Consider the following 24,548-nt stretch of genomic DNA (forward strand, 5'->3'; position numbering starts at 1 on the left):
TTTTAACATCAAAATTCCCTTCATCAATAGGAATCTTATAGAAATATTTTGCTTGTTGAAGAGCCTTTTCGAAGCCCAGCTTATGTTGTTCAAAGATAAAGCTTTCGGCTTCAAAAACATTGGTCCTTAGCTGATGTATCTCCTCATCCATAGCTTTGATGGTGTTTTTGTCGGAATCATTTGCAGAAGATAAAGCCGATACCTTTTCATTCAAACCTTGATTTTCTTTACACATTCGAACATTCTCTTCGACAGATTTAAAGTTCTCGTTCTCCAAATCAGAAATTTTCTTCTCAAGACCTTCTATTTCAACTTCTCGTTCCATTTTCTGCTTTTTAATCTCTTCTAACTGCACCGATAAAGAGCTCATTTTTTCTTTATACTCAGCAAAATCATTCTTCAATTTGTCAAACTCAGATAACGCCACACAGTTCCCATTCTTCTCCTTCAACATCTTTCCAATCAAAAGATTTCTGCTTGACAATTCAATAATAGAATCTGCCAAAGAAGCAACATCCATAGTCTTCAGCATGTTATAAGACGATTCACAAAAAGATGTCTGAACAAACTTCGCATATTTCGTTGTAGCACTAAATATCATTTCCGAGAGAGGTTCGGAAGAAACATGTTCACTCTGACGATGGCGCCGAGAAGACGAATGCGACCTCTTGCAATTCCTATCACGCTTTTTTGATTTCTTTGAAGGACCAGCAGCCTCAACATGGCTTACCGGATCAACCGCTTCCACATTCACAATAGGTTCCACGACTTCTTCCACCACAGGGTTCACCACATTTTCACGACGGGGAGTTACATCACCCACCTTGTTCAGCAATTTCGAAAAATACGAGCGAGCTTTCGGATTAGTGCTCGCCATCAAAGCTGAAAATCAATAAAACATTTAGCTAAGTTAAATGTTTTATCCTAAAAAGAGCAAAAATGTGGAACAACCACGTACCAATCAGATCTTCTCGAGGATTTGGTGAAGTATACAGTTGTAGCAAGGCGCGAGTGGGAACCTGGTACGAGAGCCGACTAAAAACCTCAATAACATGACGATCGGCAACACCCATTGAATGAAACGAAATAGAGTTAAACTTCACAGGATCTTTTGTCCAATACAAGGGGAACCTTGGAGAATCTCCATCGAAAAAATACTCTCTTCCTACAGGCTCTATTAGAATCTTAAAAAAACTGCCCTTAAAATCTTTATATGACGATGTAAAAGGTTTAAGAAAACAAACATTGGATTTACTAATAAGGGATAACCACCCTGGCCGCTTCCCAGGCCGAGAGCTATAATAATACAAGAAGGAAGCAGGACTAGGAGAAAGCGATAATAATTTACACAAAATACTAAATGCTTGCATCGCAGCCCAACCATTCGGATGAAGCTGAGTAGGCGCGACATTAAGGAACTTAAGGACACCTATTTGAAAGTTGTTCAAAGGCAACCGAATATGAAGATCTCTAAAAAAGCAAGCATAAAAATAAAAAAACTCATGACTATCACCCTCTCGACCATGACAAACATTGTCGGCATCTCCAACACGCCGAAAAGAAATAATATCATTTTCAATGTCAGAATAATAAATCTGGGAATGGGAAAGGAAACTACGAAGTTCGATAGCAGAACGATATTTGGACAAATACTCTCGGACTTTAGGATTAACCCATTGGTAACCTGGACGAAGATTTCTTTGAGGCAATACAATGCCGAATTCTTGAGGAGCATCAACAGCCGGTGCTCCATTTGAATCATTCATACAAGAAGGGGTAGCAGATGAAGACTTCGAGTCTTGATGATCCTCTTCTCGCACCACTCGCCCAGTTGATTCACCACCCGCGCTTGAAAAATCATCAGAAGCAGAAAAACTTGAAAGAGACATTACCTTTGCACGAAATGGTTACAGATTGAAAGAAAGCTTCTTTTTTTTCAATACACAACGAAACGCATTCGTAAAAAATTTTAGAAGAAGACCCTATTTATAACCCAAAGTTACACCCTAGAATTTGAAACGTTACCAGCAATCTGAAACCATTCAAAAAGGTTTAATCTAACGGTTGCAACAAGTTCACGTCAAATCAACTTAACTCAGCAAGTTAAGACACAAAAACCGAGGCATTCAATATCAAATCAAATCAAATGTCAAATATACTATAATTTATTAAGACATGAATATTTCACAAGAGCTTAAAATATTTTTGTCTTGGGGGGCTAGTGTACTGAGAGGCTAAAACCGAGAGGTTCATGCCGAAAACTAAGTATAACAATTAAGATGATTAAGTTAAAACCGAGAGGTTTTGACCGAAAGGTTCATGCCGAAAACTAAGTATAATAATTAAGATGACTAAGTTAAAACCGAGAGGTTTTGACCGAAAGCAATGAAGACAGGAATAAAACAAAAATATAAATGTTGTAAAAGCCCAATTAGATAAAAACTTGCAAGAGGGGTGCACAAACAATAAAAAAGGTGCAGAAAGAAAGCCCAAGAGTAAAGGGGAAAGCCCATTAAAGAAACTCTATAAATAGGAGCTCAGAGATAGAAAGAGGTAAGAGTGATTTTATCTGATGAATATAAAACCTTTTCTGACTTTGGCATCGGAGCAACTTGCAGGTACCCCCCACCTGTTGTGAGGAGCAGCCGAGAGAACCAGCCTAGAGGAGCAGCCAAGAGAACCAGCCTAGAGGAGAAGCCGATAGCACCTTTCCGAGAGCACTAGCCGAAAGCACCAACCAAGAGAAGAAGTCAAGAGTTCCCATCAAGGAAAGAAATTAAGTCTTGTTAACCTTTTTCGAGTGTTCTTGGTCCCTGTTGTAAGAGCACTCTATAGATTGAACTCATTGTATCCTTGGTACATAATTTTTTTTGCATTACGACAGATGTAATTAATACTCAACTACAGTATAGTATCGGTATCCATTGTGGTTTATCACATTTTTTTTTTCTTTTCAATCTAAGATGTTGCTTTTGGGTTTACACTTTGCTCAAGAATCTATGTGATGTTTAGGCAATAATGTGGGTGAACATTTTCTTGTGCTTTGTGTGGGTTCATTCTAGAATGTATTAAGTGAATGAAAATAAATTAATAATCATAATTTTAATTTCAAATAAATTTAAGAAAAACAAATGATTTCCATAGATTTTTATTTACCTCCGTCTCTCGTACAAATTTAAAAAAACCTCTAAAAATTTAATTCAATTTTCGATAAAGTTTTTTAATGCAAAATATTTTTCTTTTACTTTTTTCTATTTTCAAATATAAAAAATACATTACGTATATTTTTTTGATTTTATATTTCCAACTGCATTTTTTAAAATTGTTTCAAATTTTTAATTCATGATAAATGTCCAAAAAGTTGTATACTTTCTTATTTTAAAATAATCAAATTATATTTCACCTTACCTAATTTTGTAATTTGGTTTTCTTACAAATCATTTTAAATTTATTTTCCCCATTTTTAATTAATTCTTTTAAATTATTTTTTACCTACAAATTTTTCTTCTTCCCCACTCACCTCTTACATAGCAACAAAACCAAAAAAAAATAAAAAAAATCCTCTCGAAATCTGGCCACCAGAAAATTGAGTCACAACTGGAAAATGGAGATGGAAATTGGGCTCCCTCAAAAACCTAACTTGTCGTTTTCAGTTCACCTAGTTACGCATTGACTGAAACAAACAAACAATTTTTTTTTTGATAAAGTTCCAGTGATATAAACAGAAAAAAAAAAAAACAGTTGAAAATTCAACTTCTAGAAAGCCAAAAAAATTCCCTTCAACTACACAGCGAAACGGAATGTTTCTATTGGCAGAAATAGTCTACAAACAGGTTTAGTGGGCGAATTATATAGTCCCATTCTGTACCACTGCAGGAAAAAAGAGACTCTCTTTTTTTCAAATCTTACTACGAAATTATCCTATTTTGTTAAAAAAATAATGATTTGTTATAGAAGACTCGAGAAAGTTCTTTATTCACCACCAAAACCACATGGCTCCCAATATACTTCCATAAGAGCTTAGGACTTAAAACTGAAGTCTGAGCCATTCATTTGTAAGTTTTCCTTATTCAAATTATAGTTTTTATATTTTTATTTTAATGAATCAAATTAATATTTTATACATATAACACTAAATTTTGTTTTAACTAACTTGACAGTTTTTTTATTATTATGTTTCCTTAGAGAACTTTATTTATATATTATACACACCTATTAATCTTGTTTTTTCCAACACAAAAGAATATGAATACATGTTATCAATATTTTCTCACTTGATATAAATTATAAATTAATTTTGTAAATGATTAATATTAGTAAAAATCATTTGAAAAAAGTTTTTTTTTCTCGATTATTCTTAATTATAGTCAAAATAAAATAATAGGAGTTAGTTTGTTAATCATCTTTAGTTACCTTTTTTTTATCAACAATAAAAAAATCAATAAATATGAATTACTTCATGAAAGATTCAACCCGTAAAAAAAAAACTTAAATCTTAAACCTCCTCCACTCAAATCCAAACCGCTTCACTAGATTTATAAAAACAACTTACTTGGTTGTACTGAGAGAACCCACATAAAAGAACAAATTCCTAAAAAAAAAACATCAACACATCATCCTAGTACAAACTAAAGAGTCAAGACACCAATCAAAAAATGAGAAAAACACAGAATGAGTTTTACGAACAAGTCTTTAATTGAACCAAGGTAAAAACTTCTGAAACATCAGTCACTCCCCTATTAAAAATTACATGGTTCCTAATTTAAATAATAAAAATAATAATAATAATAATAATTTTGTAAAAAAAATAAAATTATATTAATAATAAAATCAGGATACCTATATTTTGTATAGACATTTTCTTACCATTTTTAACTACCTTTTTAGATCTAGTCACAATAAAAAAACTTATATAATAAAAAAGTTCTACAATTAAAAAAATTATTTATTTTTATAATTATTTTTAATAACAAATTATAATTTAATAATATATTATTATTTTAAAAATTATAATGATAATAAAAAAAACTATCAAAAGATTTTTCACTAGTATATATAATGAATGTCAAATTTATGGACTGGGCCTACGCCAGCGTATTATTCCTAAAAAATCACAAATAAAACGGGAACGGAACCGACGGGAATCGAATACGGGATCCACTTCTGAAATATTATTACAGCTATTTTTATGTAATATTTCAAACATTATATTACCTCCATACGTTTAATAAGCAGATCTATTTATTAAAAAAACAGAGAGAAAAAGAAAAGTAGTAATTAATCTACCTTATTTTTTATCAAATAAAGATAGGTAAATCTTTACTTTTCGATAATGCTTTGTTTGGATTACACCATAAATTTGAAAGTTGAAAAATGATAGATTTGAATTAAAAGGAAAATCAGGTTATTTGGATTAAGAAAAAGATGATGGAAAGTAAAGAGAAAATTTATGAAATTTTTTTAATGATGTGATAGATATAATTGAATTGTAAATTTTGAAAATTTAAATTAAAGATTAAAAAAATTAAATTAAAATAAAAATTATTATAAAACCGTAATAAATAAATAAAATAATATTTCAAAATAAAGTATACTAAATAAACTATCAAAATTTAAAATTTAATTTTTTTATATTTTATATTTATTTAGCATTAAACATATATTAATAAAATATTAAATATATATTATTATGAATTTAATATTTATTATTTTAAAATAAAAGAATAAATATTATTATAAATAAGATGTAATTGTTATTTTATGGTTTCTTCGCAATTGAGAAAAGAAAGTATAATGCATTTTATCTCATTTTTTTGTAATTTTATTTCTTATTTTTCGAACTTTCTCACCTTTTTTCACTATCTAGCTTTCCATCGTTTTATCTAAATGAAACTTCTTATGGTTTCATTTTATACATATTATTCACTTTTATTCTTTCTAAGCATCTCTTCTTAATTTTATTATATGTTTATATTTTATCAATAATTTATTTATTAAGTCAAAGAATAAATAAAATATAAAAATTAATTAAGAGATTTGTTTTTATTATTATTTTGCAAAAATAATAATCTTATTATTTATGTCAACCGATGTCACGTAATGAAGAACTAAACAAGATACTTACCAGCTAATCTTATTATTAGTGACTAATTAGTTCGCATAAGCATTTATATGTGGTCAGTGTTTATGATATGAAAACGTGTGTATCTTGACCTTATCCTATTTAGAAATATTGATATGTACATATTTGTGTAAGTAGGCATATACATATATAGAATTGTTTCCACCATGGAAATAAGTATTTGTATTTTAAAGGGTGTTATGTATCTATTTTGGTCACAGAATCAAAGCAGGTACGTCAAACCTCCTCAACCATGCATGTGTTTAGGATCTGTCATCATGTTTTGTTTAGTTTATTTTTAAGTTTCTAAAAAACACGAACTTAAGAAAATCATTGACACACATGATGAAGTGAATGCAAATGATGCATGCCCTTAATTTTATTTATTTATATTCCAGTAGTGTTAATATAATTTCGAGAAAGAGTTTATAATCTCCATAAACAGTAATGTTCTGATATAATACTGATACTAAGTTTGTTGAAATAACATTTTAAATATAAACTCCGTCACGGTTTTACTTTTAAAAATATTTTAATCAATTAAAAAAGAATATATTTAAATTGTATTTTAATTTAAGTATTAAGTAAAACTAAGTTAATACTATATAAGTAGAAACATAAATTTATTGACTTAAAATTTTGATTTTAACTTTTCATATAAATTTATTGATATTAAATGTTTGCAGGAACATGCATATTCTAGACTATTCTGCTATTCCTATCCTCACATAGAAGGCAGGAACCAACATGCATGAACCACCTTCGTTACGCTGTCGTTTTCACCGCAAATGACGCTAAGCATAGCATGTGTCTTTTTTTATTGTACTGCCAATTTCCTGCACCTCATGTGCTACTACATGCCCTATTTAATATACCATAACTTTTCTTTATCCTCACTATTTTCTTTTTCTTTTTTTTCTTCTTCTTCTCACAAAATCCTCTCATTTTTGTAATATGAAAATACAAGGACAAAAGCTGAAATAGGGGAAATAAAATAATTTATCCAAACATATATCCTACGAGCATCGAGCGTTTGAATCGTAAATGTTGAACTACATTAAAAACAATACTTGCAGTCTGGAGGGAAAAAAAATACTACAAGGGCTTGTGACAGTCATCATGTTATAATCTTTACCAACACTATTAACATATATATATATATATAATAGGAAAAATTATCAAGAAAATTATTAAAAAATAATAATTTTATAAATAAAAAACAATTAATTATTATATTGACTAAATTAAATATTATTTTTAAATTTTAAAAATATATTAATATTTAAAATAGCTTTTTTAAGCTTTGGTGTTAAATTAGTATTAATTAGTATTAATTATTATAAACTTTTATTAATAATAAAAATAACTTTAAATATGAATAAATTTTTAATCTTTAAGATAATAATTTTTTATTTTTAAAATTAATAATTATTTAATGATTTTATATATATATATATATATATATATATATTTAAATATTATTTTAAATTTTAATTTTTTTTTTCGTATCCTTATTTCGTCTAGTATTCTAAAATCAAAAAGATTCAACTTTTGATTAAGTGTTCCACTTTAATGTTTATTAAAAAAATTATTGTTATATCTGAGTCAAGAACACTATGTAGATATAGATGAATAAAACAATTTAAATAATAAAAGTAATCAAAACATATCATTAATATGTAACACTAATACAGACTATACAAGTACTTTCGAAACATTTATTAAGTCTACAACACAATTCAATTGTAATTATCATCGTCCTCGTAATCTCCATCTTCTCTATCTTAATTTTCATGTTGTTTTTCATTAGTGGATTGTGAGCATTTCCAGTTTGATATTGAAAATGTCAACAAATTTTTGGTGCAAACTATATAGAACATCATTTCATGTGTTTTTTTAGATATATGAAATTTGATTATTGTTATCATTCTTGCATATTTGAATAGCAATGATTAACATGACTTTTTGTCTTCTGAGAAATTGAAAAAACATGATAAATACTGTACATTTTACATCAGTTCTAGTTTCCAACTAATGTAAAATACCATATTGTACCTTGATTATAGTATTATGCATCCATTGTACTTCTAACTTATCTAAAATATGTTACATCAATCAACATCATTCCAATATAAAAAAATCACACATTTTACTTTAATCACACTCTACCAACAATGTAAAAAATCCAATTTTCAAATTGGTTATTAACCAATATTGAAAATCCTTTTATTTTCTAAAAATCAATGTAGAATATATAAAATAACTTCAGTAATGCATACATACGCATATTTATGTAAATAGATATAACAAAATAGACGGCTGGTAAATACTTTCAATTTCAACATTTTAGATGGTTCGAAATCTGTTTTTTGCAAATCCATTAATCTTTTATTGTGCTATATTACTTAACTACTCCTATTTTTGCTTTCTTACACATGTTGTACCTACAAGATTTTTCAGTTTCAGTTTTAAATTCTAGTAGGTAATCTTATTGCACTTAAATTTTACTCGTCTGTCCCTTTTATTTTTTGGATGAGTAAACCTCTCTGGACACATGAACTTCACATGGAACATTATGAACTGCGATAAATGCAACTATCAAATAACTCTAAAGGAGAAAATAAATAAAAAAAATAGTAGGTGAACTGTAAAAGCGATTCAACAATTTGCATAACTACTATACACAAAATCACTTTATTTTTAAGCTACAGTTTGAAAGTTAAAGAACTTCAACTACAAAAACTTTCTTTAAATATCAACATATATCAATCCCCAAACCCGGAACAATCATTAAATTGAATGGTGAAAATGCAGTTACATCTGCAACTGAAAAGCAAAACAAAATTGATATGATCAGTGGCGAAATTTCAGGGGGCTATTGGTCAAAAAATTGCAAGTGGTGGCCAAATAAAAAAGCTACGGTTTCACTTTAATAATTATATATGTTTTTCTACTAATGATGTATTATAATTTACATATATAAAATTCGCACAGTGTAACTTTAGCCTGAAGCAACACCAACTTATGGAAACGCGTCAACACCGCAGAAAACGGATGATGAATTTGTTACCTTAACACCAAACATAATCCCATTTTTAAAAATTATATTTTGTTGGCAGTGTTCCTTGTATATAAATATATATCACATGTAATAAATGGACTCTGCAGTATCAGCCTCCAAGCCTTACCGAGTTTCACTGTTGAAGAGAAAACCGCAGAAGTGGTACTTTTCAATAAACTTGAAAGTGATGTTTCATGTTTAGTTCCTTGTTTCTTTCATTCTTTTCTTTCTACTCTTTAGTGAAATATAAGTGTTCTTTTTTGTTGCCATGTTATGTTTTGTTTGTGGACAGACGCAATGGGAAGCAGTTGTTTGCTCCTTCTGTTGCGTGGTGTTGTTCTGGCTCTGCTGCTGAGTGTATCTCTTGTACAAGGAGAAGATTCGTATAAATATTACACGTGGACGGTGACATATGGAACTCTTTCTCCCCTAGGAACTCCTCAGCAGGTATGATTTCATTGGTTAAGATATGTTTGGATAAATTGGTTGAAGCTGGTCTAATGTTTTAGTGCTTGAATTTCCAAGGTCATTCTGATTAATGGTCAGTTTCCGGGGCCTCAACTGGATTTGGTAACTAATGACAATGTTGTGCTCAACCTTGTCAACAAGTTGGATGAACCATTTCTACTCACATGGTGAGTTTTTCTGTTTCTTCATGTCTCTCGTTCATTCTGTAACTGGATTTTGAACAATGGTCTCCATTTAGCACTTTTAGGGATACGTCACATTCGGAATCTTAGGGAATAGGTATCTTAGTTACCTGATCATGCTAGTTATTAACATCTTGGGTGAAAATAGATGGAAGGGAAGGTAGCATTGTTGTTATATACACCTTTTACTGGGACTTTATATCACCTTCATAAACTGATATTTTCATTTCGTCAACTAGATGTGTAAAAGTTTTAGTTACAAGAGGTGCATAGTGAATAAAATAAATTTACACAAATTACAATGTTTTAGTCAATTCTAGAAAGAATAACAAGAGGTTCCAAGTTTCCTTAGACATCTGACATAAATGCAACTTGGTAGCATGCTTATTTTGGCATTTTATTTGAGAAATGGGATGACATGGTTGTTGTAAACCAGGAATGGCATCAAACAAAGGAAAAACTCATGGCAAGATGGGGTCTTGGGAACTAACTGCCCTGTTCCTCCAAACGCAAATTACACATACAAGTTTCAGGCCAAGGATCAGATTGGAACCTACACATACTTTCCATCAACTTCACTGCATAAAGCAGCTGGGGGGTTTGGAGGACTCAATGTCTACCATAGATCTGTCATCCCAGTGCCTTATCCGTACCCTGATGGTGACTTCACTTTACTCATTGGTGATTGGTACAAGACCAACCACAAGGTATCATCAACTTGTGCTTTTGCATTATTCTCATGCGTTGTGCTTCCTTACAAATTTGCCACCTAACAGTCTCAACATTTGTTTTTGATATTTGCAGTCATTAAGGGAATCTTTGGATTCTGGAAATTCTCTTGCCTTTCCCGATGGTCTTCTTATCAATGGCCAGGCTCATACTACCGTAAATGGTGACCAGGGTCAGTCTTTTCAAAAAAGGATATAATTCTACCTTTTGCAGATTCCAATGATCAGTTCCAACTTTGTCAAAATTGTCTCTCCAAACACTATTCACGCTTTAGCTTTTTACTTTCAGGAAAGACCTACATGTTTAGGATCTCAAATGTGGGCATGTCAACATCAATAAACTTCAGAATTCAGGGTCATACCCTGAAGCTAGTTGAGATTGAAGGATCACACACTCTCCAGAACGTATACGACACTCTTGATGTGCACGTTGGGCAATCAGCTACTGTGCTGGTAACCTTAAATCAGCCTCCAAAGGACTACTACATTGTTGCCTCAACAAGATTTTCCAGAAAAATGTTCACAGCAACGGCAGTGTTACATTATTCAAACTCTAACTCCCCAGCTTCTGGACCCCTGCCCAGTCCCCCCATTCACCAATATCACTGGTCTGTGAAGCAAGCTAGAACCTACAGGTTGATAAAAACCTCTAACCAAAATCAACAAGCCTAAAATTTTATACTAATAACTAATTACAAATCATGTTGTAGATAATCATTATTAATAATCGGCAAAATTATCATATATTACAATTTTTGATTGATTGCTAGTGTTAAACTCTTCATAGCATCTATGCATGTACTATTATTAACTCTTTTGTGTATCTGCTAAAATATTAATTGCTGGTGCAGATGGAATCTAACAGCAAATGCTGCTAGGCCTAACCCACAAGGGTCATACCATTACGGAGAAATAACTCCTACAAAGACAATTGTATTGTCCAATTCGGCTTCTTTGATTAATGGAAAATTGCGGTATACTGTGAACAAGGTTTCCTATGTTAACCCTGACACCCCACTCAAGCTTGCTGATTACTTCAACATTCCCGGAATCTACAGTGTTGACTCACTCCAAAGCCTTCCTTCTGATAACACTCCCTCATCCGTAGCCACCTCCGTAGTGCCAACTGATCTCCACGACTTCATTGAGGTCGTTTTTCAGAACAACGAAAACACCACGCAATCTTGGCATCTTGATGGTTATGACTTCTGGGTCGTGGGGTATGTCAGCTTCAATCTTCTTTTAGTATTGTAGAAAGCAATCATCTTTACTTAAAATTAGCTTAAGGGTGAGTATTAATGTTGTTCATTGCAACATTGACAGTTATGGTTTTGGTGAGTGGACGCCAGCCAAGAGAAGAACCTATAATCTAGTTGATGCCCTGACCAGACACACTGCACAGGTAACTTAAACAAGTGTATATTTTTATGTATGTGTGAAGAAGCCTCTTAAAACTAGTGATTTAAAATTTGAAAAGAATGAAGTTTTGTGTTGTTATGAGATGGTGATTTGGAGTGTTTAAAATGAATGTAGGTGTATCCAAATGCTTGGACTGGCATATTGGTGTCCTTGGACAACCAAGGAATGTGGAATCTGAGGTCTGCAATGTGGGAAAGGCAGTATCTTGGGCAGCAGTTATATCTCAGGGTTTGGACTTCTGAGCGCAGCCTTGCCAATGAATATGATATTCCCGACAATGTGTTGCTTTGTGGCAAAGCTGTTGGACAGAACAACAACCTCTAGTATCACTATCTTCACCAATTAATCTTAATCTTATGTTGTCCTTTTCTAGTCATGAGAGTTTGACTACCACACAAAGTTTGAAGGAAAAATGGGGGAGAATTTCTCAAATTTCTGCCTCTGTTCTGTAAATTTCACCATTATATCTTCTATCAAAGTTTCACTGCTCATTTTAGTATATGAATTTTAGCAATTACTTTCTTAGTTCATGATTCACATTATAAGAATAACCATTAATTTGGTCCAGAGTTAAACTAATAAAATTATATAAACAATTCCTTTTTTACTCAATTATATGAAGAATTCTTAAAGTATCAAATATTCATCAATTTAGTTTTAAGTTGATATCTTACTAACATTTTTTTAAAAATGGACACTTAAGATACCATTCATGTAATTTTATTTATATATCTGATTTATTTTTCAAATCTGAAGCTTATGAGTTTTATTTCTTTATTTATTTGACATGAACCTTTTTTAAAGAGAGTTACATGATCTTCTTGAAGATTTATGAGATTTAAAAGCATTTAAAAATGTACTTTCTAATAAACTTATTTAAATAAACTTACTGTTAAATAAGCTAAGCACGTCTAGGTTTTTAAATAGATATAAACATATATATATATATATATATAATTTTAAGAGATAAAATATAAATGTAATAGTAATACAAATAATATTTTTATTCAAATTTTACTTTTTAAATAAACTGATTCCACAAATTTTAAAATAATAAATGAATTAAAATATAATCTTTTGAGGTACATATTTCTTTTTACAATGGACAACAATAAATAAATTTAGATAAGGTCAAGCCTCATGTTGGCCCTTAACGTCCAAGTTGCAGAATGGAAACCCTAAAGAAGGACGGCTTATTGGGCCGAAAAAAGTGTTGAGAATGAAGTGTTGCAATTCAACTTCTAGTGGGCTTTACTATTCCCACTCTCCATTTTGCTAATTTCTCCTCCAACTTTTTCCTTTTCTTCAGTCAATTTTTTTTAACGAAAACATTTTTTCATTATATTAATATTAGAAGGTTCTGACTTCACAGTATATATCGAACACGCAATTCCCTTGTATGTTATATATCAGAGAATATAACCGAAAGGAGTTTAAGTTGCGATAATTTTCATAAAAAATTAGCATAATGGGAACATGTTTCTCTTGTGTAATTAATGATAATAATAATTTATTATTATGATATAATTTATCTTTTTTAATAATAACAGTAATAATACGGATGCAAATTACCTTAATGACAACACAATTTAATTTAAAATGTTTATTAAAGTTGAGTCAATGTTAGTACAAGTTATCTTTTTCAACAACCGAATTAAGTATGATTCAAATCAATCCATACCTATAATTAGCTATGATCGCAAATAACTTGTGATCCAATACAAAACTGTTTTAAAAAAAATGAAAGAAAAAGGTTAACCTAAGTTAATGGTAAAAGAGTATCTTATTAGGCGTGCTTAAGTTAGCATTATGATTAGTTAGTTTGGAAGATATAAATGATTTGGCCACATAAAAGGCTAGGCTGTATCCTTGGTCCAACACTGCAAAATTATTGCTATATGTGTAGCTAAAGTTAACACAACGCTACCATTAAATCAACATTCATTTTGATCGATGTTAAGTTTTTATTTGAAACTATTTTTATATAAAAAAAATGTTTTCATCAACTTTGAATTGGTGTTGTTACTAATGCTACACTCTAAACATTACTTTTGTGTTTTGTTATAATATAGTTAGAACCGATGGGTGGAGGTCCATATATAGATAGGTCACTTTTGGTATAGCTTTAAAATGAAGTTTTTGAATAGGTTTAGTTATTGTTGATTGAAGGCAAGAGAAAGACATGTCAAATTGGGATTCACCTGTTAAATCAACCCACACAAGGGTGAAAAAGGGAGGGGATGATAGATTCAAGTATGAGTGATAAAATAAATGGATTGTTGAATGTATCCTTGTCTACTTAATAAAAATTCATCTAATCCATCTCTTAACAACTTTTTTATGTAATAAAAATCCAATTCATTCACAAAATAATGATACTATATCCAAAATTAAGTGAAAGATGTTTTAGTCAAATGTCATAAAAATATAATTAGAGTTTACTTAACAAAATATAGTTTTAAAACATTGAGTAAAAGATACTATATTATGAGACTAGCTAAAAATATTAAGATAAAATTAAGCATTTATATCAAAATTAACAAAAAATTTGGAGATTATGCCAACAATTTAACTTGATTAAATCAAAAGTGAAACTAATATAATTAATAGATGCTGTCAATTTGATCTATGGGTCATGGTCCAATCGTAAATTACTTCTAAAATAAGTATTTTTTGACTGGCTCACCAAATGAGTTAAAAAAGTTCCAACCTTCAAAGTTTTCATTAGGATTAAAGTTGGTTACTACAAGATTTCAGTTAACTTCTAAATAATTTATAAATTTGCATAAGTCATTAAAATACTATAAATTGCAAATTTATATTTAAATATTTTATATTAATTATAAATTAGTTCTTAATTAACTTTTACTATTAACAACTGAAAGTTAATGTCCAACCTAACTTGAGTTCACCTAATCTAGCATTGTCTAATTCAACTTGGTTCGACATGGTCCCAACTTGACTCAGCTCAAAATGGGTCCAACTTGACCCAGGTCAAAGTGGGTCCAACTCGACTCAGGTCAAAGTGTGCCCAACTCGACTTGTCTCGACGTTACCTGACTCACCCAACCTTATGTGACCTGACTCGACTAGGTCTGACGAGGGCCTAACACTACTCAACTCGATGTGGACCTAACACAACTTGACTCGAAGTGGACCTGACTCGACTTTGCCCGATGTGGACTTGACTCAACTTGGTCCAAGGTGGGCTTAACTCGACATGACTAAAGGTGGGCCCTACTTGACTTGCTCTGAGATGGGCTTGACTTGATTTTGCCCGAGGACAACTTGAGGTCGGCTCAAATTGACTCAGTGGACCCTACACGAGTCAGCCTAAGGTGGGCCCTACATGACTCGGTCCAAGGTAGGCCTAACTCAACTTGGGTGGAGGTGGATCTGACTATACTCGAACTAAGGTGGATCTGTTTAGATTCAGCCTGAGGTGGACTAGACACGACTCGACCAAAGGTGGGTCCAACTTCACCTGGGTCTGGCCCAGTTGTGTCCATCTTGAACTAGGACCAACTCAGATAGACTTGGTCTTTATCTGATTCAACTTAACCTAAGCACGACTTGGACCCTAATTTGGCTCGACATGAGCCATATCAGTTTGACTAATTGACTTGTCCGAAATTGGACACGACTTAACCTAGACTTAGTCTAACCTAAGTTGTCCTAACCCTTTCTCGGTCCAACTCGTCACAATTTTGAGTTAAGCCTAACTTGGCTTGATGTGATTTTGATTTGTCTCGACCTGAGCTAGATTTAACCTAATCTTGACCATGTTGACTAATTTAAGATGATGTTAATCTAACTTAACTTGATCTAAATCCAACTCATCTTTACTCATATTGAGTTTGAATTTTGATTAAGTAAATATTTTTCACGTGTATAAATATTTTTAAGTATTTCTTTTTATTTTCATTTTTAAATAACTTTTTCTTTAAAAATTGACTCATGATGGATTGACCTTAACCCATGGGACCTTTGGTGGGATTTTAGTCTATGGACTTTTTTATTATATGGACCTTTTGGTTATGATTCATATGAATTAGAATCCAACCTTTGAGTTATGAGTTAGGCGAGGTGTATCTAAAAGTAAGAAGATAATATTTTAATTAACGTCACAAAATTATTTCATGATTAATTTGAGTATGTGTAGATATGATTTTGTTATAGATATTTTTTTTTTGTATGTTCCTAAATAATATAAAAAAGAAATTAATAATTAGCAAATTTTCGAAAGAGATAATTTTTTTTCTTATATTTAGAAATAAAAACTTTTATTTCTTTCTTATCTACAAGGATTTAGAAATTCATAATTTTTTTATCTACAACCATTAATATATACTACTTATTTTATCTAATACATAATTTATTATTACAATTGTTTTTTTTTTTCTTTTATCTCGTCAAACAAGCAAGTATACTTTTAATTATTTTATTTTATATTCTCATGATTTTTTTATCATATATATATATATATATTTACTTAAATTTTAGTTAATTTATTTCTTTTATACTTTTTTATTTCTATTTTGTTATTAAAATCAAAGTGTTTGGCGAAATTAATTAAAAACAAACTATTCTTTTAAAAAATTAAGTGAATAAAATAAACATGTTTAAGACACTACCTTAAAAATAAAACTCGATGATATTTAATAAAAATAGTTAAAATAAAATATAACTTTGATCTCTTAATAGTTTTTGGAATTTTGTTAAATAAATAAAAGTAGATCAATTTTAGTCTTAAATGCAGTTATAATTAACACTTAATAGTGATTATAAATGGTTACATTTCAAGGAACAAATACAGAGTGTTTTTAAATTCGAAGAACAAAAATAAGATTAAACCAAAAGCTAAAGTCTTTAATTACTGTATATGCCAAGCTCGTTTCTTGAAAACTTAAATAATAAAGGGTACTGTAATTCCATTCATTTTTCTCTTTTCCCAAGAGATCAGATCTTGGGATCTATTCCATATAATTAATAACTCTGCTCTGCTTTCTTGGCTTGAACAGGGATGAAGCTTATGGAGTTGACTTAATCATTTATGACCTAGTTGACTTTTATTTATTAATTGCAAGAGGTGCAATTTCTATCTTCTGCATTCAAACTCTGACAATTACAAATTATTTGGTATTTTTCTTAAAGGCAAGTTAATTTGATTAAGGTTTATTGAGTTTTTGTTACACATGGGTTCACCTGTTAAGACTTAATCTACGAAGACAAATTGCACACTATTCCACACCATGAGTACAACAAAAGCTTAATAGATACATCCTCGAATTTGACAGGTTGGCAATGTGAAGATACTGAAGAATCAAACACAATCCAACATTTGAAGTTATAATTATACTTCATTGATGTTTGTTTAAGATAAAAAAGATTCGAATGTAAATAGTGTTTTGGGTATGACACTTCGTAATCTCATGCAAATCATCTTTCGCTAGTTTTGATATTACCTCCTTAATAACAACACAATTGAACTTAGAATTGATGGCATTTGTATGTAGGATTTTTGAACAAGAATAAATTTCCAAAACTCATCTTCTTTTCAATTAAAGTTTAGACCCATATATGAATTCAGTTTTCTCCAACATTCTATTATCATTCACTCAACGTTGCGTTTTACGAGCTCATGTGCACACAGTTTTGGCGGGAAGCAGAATGTGAGCTTCCGGAATACAAGTTAGGAAAAATGGTGCAAGTTGAGAGAATGAAATAAAAATTCCAACATAGATCCATACTATTCGATCGCAAAAACAAGAGATATGATATAAAATAGATTTGGTTACAATACGAGGATAGTAATTAATGAGAATCCGCTATTTGATGCGCCGCACCCGGTGGATCTTTTCTTCCGGCCACCGCGAACTCAAGCTTAGCACAAAAACCAACTCATCTTGCCTCACACTTTCACACGGAAACCATTTGAATAACCTATGCCAAAATCAAAAGCAAATGTAGATTTAATGAAACTACGAAATTCCCCAAAATATATGTTATTTTTCTTTAACGCGGTCTTGCTTGTTTCAAGAAATTGAAGTCAACTTCGTAACATGGGCTTTTTGCAATATTAAACTATTGCTTGAGAAACTGTATGTGAGTTGTGCCAATTGAATGTGCATTCAAATTGGTAGTATATGTTGGTGCACACTGCGCATCTTCCATCACATCTTTTCAGTTCTTTTTCTCATGCGCACTTCTTTCATTATATATTAGGTAGCGTGAACCACTACTGCATTCTCCATTCTCGTATCGGTTCATCATCTTTGTTTCCTCTTCTCTAAGAGGAGCTTAGATTTCTGGTAAGCTTTCAAATTTCTCGTTCTCAACTCCTTTCTTATTATGTACTTTCTTAACACATGCAATATGAACTATAAACTATTATTTTCCTAAGATTGATACAGCATTCACGTTTCGTTTGTTGATTCATTATTTGAACTATCCAGATTAAAAAAACTTGCACTGACAATAGAATGTGAAATATGATTTGTAAGGAAAAAGGAAAAAGACACAGATTCATTGCATTCGTTTATAATCATTTATAGACGCTATAGGATAATGAAAGAAGCTACAAAAATAAATCATTAAAGTATATAAATAATAATACAAAAAATTTATTTCATGAGTGAACTCTGATCTCTAAATTAAATATTTATTACAAGATCCTATATATAGTTAAAAGTGCCTAATTAATTTACAGAAACTGTTACTGCAAAATCAAGTGTAGAATGATTTAATTAGGAACTGAAAATGTGAACTGATACAAAATATGATTAGCGAGAAATTCTAGTTAAAACAGACGATCTTATGTTAGAAACTTTAGTATTTCAATTTTCACCATCGATTCAATGCATGCATTGTTGTAGATATCTTTCGCTTCACTTCTTCTTCGTCATAGCGTGAGTTGAAATTGCAATTCATTAAGAATAAAAAGATATTCGAAATTTGACAGCGCGTCACGGGCAAGATGAAGCAGAGCATTCTTTCCTCAGTTGTTCTTGGAGTTTTGGCTTGGTGGGGTGGTCTCTCAGTTATTGCAGAAGACAGATATTTGTACTTCACGTGGGAAATCACAAACGGAACAATTTATCCTCTTGGTTTTCCACAACCGGTTGGTCGTTTTTCCATGTCTATTGAAATGACATTTTCTGAGAGTGTATGAATATGATATTTACTTGGTTTCTTACAGGGCATTCTTATCAATGGTCAATTTCCGGGTCCTACAATAGAAGCCATCACCAATGACAATATAGTTGTAAATGTGATTAACAAGCTGGAAGAAAAATTCCTGATTACATGGTTAGTGGTCTTTTCTCTCTATTTAGTTCATAAATTGAGTGTATAATATTTTTGGTGTAATGCAAAACAGGAGTGGTATAAAACAAAGAAGAACATCATGGGAAGATGGGGTTTTAGGAACGAATTGTCCAATTCCTCCTAACTCCAATTGGACATACAAGTTCCAAGTAAAAGATCAAGTGGGAACATACACATATTTCCCATCAACCAAAATCCATAAAGCTGGTGGTGGTTTTGGGGGATTCAATGTTGCTCAAAGATCTGTCATATCCATCCCCTATCCTGAACCTGATGCAGAGTTCACCCTGCTTATTGGAGATTGGTACAAAACCGACCACAGAGTAAGTCAAGAAATCACTTCCCTCAATTCCTTTCTTTCACTCCCTAAACCTTTCTCTATTTACCGATTCTTAATGTTTTCACTCATGCAAAATTGTTATATTAAGCAAATGACCATAGAATTCATTTGAGGTTAAACCAATAATAAGTTGGGAAAATTTGGTCTAATATCCAATCTCTCCTACGTCAAACAGTATTGAACTTTTCATTTTGATGTATGAAGGGATATCTAGAAATGCATCAAAATGAAAAGTTTGACTATATATGGTTTTATGTTATTTGAACTAACCTTTTAATAGTATGAAATTTGTGTTTTATGTTGTCCAGTTGGATAATAAATGTATGTATACTCCGTTTATATTTACTAAAATATTTATTACATACTTTTTTTGGAACATAAAAGTCAAAGAAAAATATATCATATATTATTAAGAGTTCAATATCAAAAGATAAATTTTCTTCTCATGAGTTTAAATAAAATAAATTATAATTACATAAATTTTAAAATAAAATATAAAAAAATTAAAAATATTTTAATAATTTAAAATAATATGAGCATGGGGATAAAGAGCAAAAATATTACTTATTCTTATCCCCGTACTTATATTTAAAAAAGTCAAGTATTCTTCATCCTAATGTTCCATCAATTTAGATATTATTGGTTAACATTAAAATAAATTCAAAATAATATTTACATTATGAGTTTTTTTTTTCATCCATATTTATATTATGAAGGTTTTAAATTGGATGACTAACATCGTTGCAATTTCTTTTTTAAATATTATTGAAGATTATATACACTTTATCTTGTTATAAATATCAACAAATCTACAATGTAGTCTTTGTTTTTTATTTAACAATGATGTAAAGTTATTTATATTAATGAGGAAGTTGATATGAAAGTTAAAAGAAATTGAAAATGAAATGAATGAGTTGGAAAAAGAAAGTACAAAGTGAGTTTGAGGTCATAAGAATCAAAGATATTTAAATAAAAATAAAAATTATTTTAGACACTTAATAAAACAAATTATTTTAATAACAACTCAATTAAAAATATTCAAATAAATTTAAATAATTGATAATATACAATCCTCTTCCATTATAATTTAATCAGAATTTTTTTATCAACAATGCATGAACCATTAAACTTTTATACTGATGTCATTAACTAATTACATTTGAAATGAAAAAATAATAATAGAAGCTTGATTTTCAGGTGTTAAGGAGACTATTGGACATTGGGAAGAGTCTTCCTAATCCTGATTCTCTTCTCATAAATGGGCAACAAAATGGTGCAGTATTCAGTGGCTTAGCTGGTAACCATTTCCATCAACAAAAAGCATGTTATTTTATTTCCTATCTTATGGCTATGAAATAGTGATAGTTTTGAATTTCCAGTTAAAGCAGTAGCATCAATAGTTATTAATTTTGGTACATTGAAATTATTTACAGGGAAAACATACAAGTTAAGGGTGTCAAATGTTGGGTTATCAACCTCCTTTAACTTCAGGATTCAGGGGCATGACTTGAAGCTGATTGAAGTTGAAGGTGCACACACAATCATGGAGTCCTACAACTCCCTTGATGTTCATGTGGGCCAATCTGTCACTGTTTTGGTCACACTTCATGGCCCAACCAGTGACTATGCCATTATTGCATCTACCCGTTTTACTGGGCCCAGTGTTCTCACCTCTACAGCAACTCTTCGGTATGCTGGCTCCAACACTAAGGCCCCAATTCCATTGCCTCAAGGCCCACCAACTAATGATGTTCAATGGTCCATGGAGCAAGCTAGAAGCATCAGGTACTGTATTTATTTTTACAAAACTTATCTCCTCTAAAATAAAATAAAAATGTTAAGTAAAATCGTACATGTGGTTATTTTGATAAGAAAAATCATTTTTAATTACCAAAAATATCACCTTCATTTTTAAACATTTGTGTGGAAAATAATTAAAATAACTGAAAGGTAAATACACCTTTTTTTATATCTTATTATAGGGTTTATAATAAAGTTTGAAAGAAAATTGTTTACTACTACACGGCTTTATTTTAATAGTTTTTAACTTCTTTTCATAAAATGTTTAAACTTAGCTATCAAAGCAATTTTAGCTGGTTAGTCATTAGTTTTAGGAAACACATTTGAATTACTTAACTTGTAAGCTTTGTATCTTTACCATCATCTCTCTCATATATTATCACTTTTACCTTTTTTAAGAGTAAACGTTTTAGTTCATTATTTTCAGTGTTGCACTGTTTTCAATTGGGAATCTTCTGATCATTGCCTCTGACTATGTTTTTGTTTACTTTTCTTTAAAGACTGAATTTGACAGCAAATGCAGCCCGGCCAAATCCTCAGGGCTCATTCCACTACGGAACCATCCCTGTTGTAAGGACACTTCTATTGGCAAATTCCAAAGCCATAATAGATGGAAAGCTACGTTATGCAGTGAATGGAATTTCACACGTCAATCCAAATACCCCATTGAAGCTTGCTGATTGGTTTAACATCCCCGGTGTCTTTGATCTCCATACCATCAAAGATGTTCCTCCTTCTTCACCCACCCTTGCCAAACTAGGCACCTCAGTCATAGGATTCACCCTCCATGACTTTGCAGAAATAGTGTTCCAGAACAATGAAAACTACATTCAGTCCTGGCACATGGATGGATCTAGCTTCTATGTTGTTGGGTAGGATATATAACTAATTTTTACTCCTCTTAACCGGGTTTAATTCAATTTGTTGATCACAAAATTGATTGACCAAATCTAAATATCCAGATACGACAATGGCTTGTGGACCCCTGATGCTAGAAAGACTTACAACTTGATTGATGGGGTTACTAGACACACTGTTCAGGTGAGTCATTAGCTTCACTTGAGCTATTTTCTTGAGAAATAAGGCCATTTTTGGACATGCTTTTTTGTTGAAATTCGAGTGAGTTGTATTAAATACATGAACTTCGTTTTCAAACTAGGGAAACTCATGAATTCTAACTAATAAAAATATAAGTGTCAAAAAACATTAGTGTTAGAGGGTGTGTTACTTATATTGAATAGAAATATTTTTAGTATCTTTATTCTCTTGTGTGTATGCAATGACAGGTGTATCCAAACTCGTGGAGTGCCATATTGGTATCTTTGGACAATAAGGGTATGTGGAACTTGAGGTCTGCAATCTGGGAAAGAAGGTATTTGGGTGAAGAGTTGTATCTGAGGGTGTGGAACAATGAGCAGAGTGTATACACTGAGGCTCTTGTCCCTCCCAATGAACTGTACTGTGGCAAGGCTAAACACCTCCCCAAGTCATAGGCTCAGAAGGGTTTTATATATAATTCGATGTGATTAGTTTAAGTTGTAACTTTGGATTTTCACTTTTCTTCATTCTTATCATTATTTTGTTTACAAGTTTCAGTTACGAGGGTGTGACTGTTGAACAAAAATGTAAAAGAATTAAGCCTTGACTGAATATGAGGACTATTTGAAGAGAGCAATTTTTAACAAGTTAATTTGATGTTGTATTATATTATTATTTCTTGTAATCATAACAAAAAATACTTAGTATTCCCACATCGTTTCGCATGCTTGCTACGCTATGCATCCTCACGAGTTTTGAGTTCGAAAAATATACCTTACAACCTTCTTCACTGTACAACCTTGTTTTTTTTTTCTAAAATTTTAATTTTTGTTAAATATGATAAAAATATTTGTTTTTCTATATAGTAGAATAAGTTCTCAATATATCATTCATCTTCGAATTCAATGATCTAAAGATGAATAATAATTTATGAAGATGCAATTATGATAAAAATAGATAAAATAAAGTTTATTTAACACAAGAGACAGTAAAAACAACTATTTTACAAATTTTAAAAAAAATATTATTTTATAATAAAATAATTTTATTTAAATGTCAATATAATGTATCATTGTTCAAATGGATATTAAACATGTATTTTGATTTCAAGGGAAACAACTTATAGCTTCCTTCAATTATAGTTTCGAAAACCTATAAATAACTCTTTTAATTATAACTTTTTTTTCATTAAAAAATATGGAACAATATTTGAAATGAATGAAACTTATCAACATAATAAAAAAATAATTTTTACATTGTCTATTTAGGTAACGACAAGATATTTTAAATACACAATAACACGGTAATGTTATTACAAAATATATATATATATATATATATATATAACTTAGTTATAACGATATCATAATCCATTCTACATTAATACAAAATTAATTACTCATATACTAGTATAATGTATAAAATACACTTTTTCTTTGTTTTGTTTATTTCATATTTCTCTCTTTTATGACTTAAATATTCATATTTCATATTTTTTTTTCTTCTTGCCAAAAAATTTCAATGTCTTTTTCTCTCTTATTCAAGTAATTCAAATTAATTAGGTTATTCTTTATCTTTCAATTTTCTTCCTTCAAAATATTGTTATTGTCTTATCTTTATATCTTCTCTCCATCACATTCAAAATATTTTTTTTTATCAACAATTAATAATAAATAAATATGAGTATTTAAGGGAATATTCCAAAATCTTGTAAAAAAGCTACCTATTAAATTTGAACCCAATGCAAAAAAAAAAACTTCATATGAATCCACATGATTTAAATAACCATAAACACTACAAGAAATTTTTTATTTGCATACTGATTATTACATACGGATTCAAATTTGTATGTAAATTGAGCATTATATACGGATTCAAATCTGTATGTAAATTTAGCATTACATACGGATTTGGATCCGTTTATAAATTTAGCGTTACATACGGATCTAGATTCGTATGTAACGTGAGCATTATACAGATTTTTACATATGGATCTGGATTCGTATGTAATGTGATCGTTATACGGATTTTTACATACAAATTTAGATTCGTATGTAAAGTAAGC

At 30.5% G+C, this 24,548-nt stretch overlaps 2 protein-coding genes across 2 annotated transcripts; both read left to right on the forward strand.

Moving 5' to 3' along the window:
- Positions 1-9,129: 9,129 nt before the first annotated feature.
- Positions 9,130-12,478, forward strand: LOC137808334 (L-ascorbate oxidase homolog). The gene is made up of 9 exons (XM_068609391.1): positions 9,130-9,344; positions 9,475-9,629; positions 9,708-9,817; positions 10,269-10,539; positions 10,637-10,733; positions 10,850-11,195; positions 11,412-11,780; positions 11,884-11,962; positions 12,094-12,478. The coding sequence occupies exons 2-9, from the start codon at positions 9,480-9,482 to the stop codon at positions 12,301-12,303; spliced, it is 1,632 nt and encodes a 543-aa protein (XP_068465492.1). The 5' UTR covers positions 9,130-9,344; positions 9,475-9,479; the 3' UTR covers positions 12,304-12,478.
- Positions 12,479-18,356: 5,878 nt separating this feature from the next.
- LOC137808335 (L-ascorbate oxidase homolog) lies at positions 18,357-23,135 on the forward strand. Its single transcript, XM_068609393.2, has 8 exons — positions 18,357-19,099; positions 19,178-19,287; positions 19,358-19,628; positions 20,843-20,942; positions 21,079-21,430; positions 21,946-22,317; positions 22,408-22,486; positions 22,732-23,135. Exons 1-8 carry the CDS (start codon positions 18,956-18,958, stop codon positions 22,936-22,938), a joined length of 1,635 nt encoding a protein of 544 aa, XP_068465494.1. The 5' UTR covers positions 18,357-18,955; the 3' UTR covers positions 22,939-23,135.
- The last annotated feature ends 1,413 nt before the right edge of the window (positions 23,136-24,548 follow it).

This window comes from Phaseolus vulgaris, chromosome 3 (genome assembly GCF_051622355.1).
Source record: "Phaseolus vulgaris cultivar YP4 chromosome 3, ASM5162235v1, whole genome shotgun sequence".
Lineage (NCBI taxonomy): Eukaryota > Viridiplantae > Streptophyta > Magnoliopsida > Fabales > Fabaceae > Phaseolus > Phaseolus vulgaris.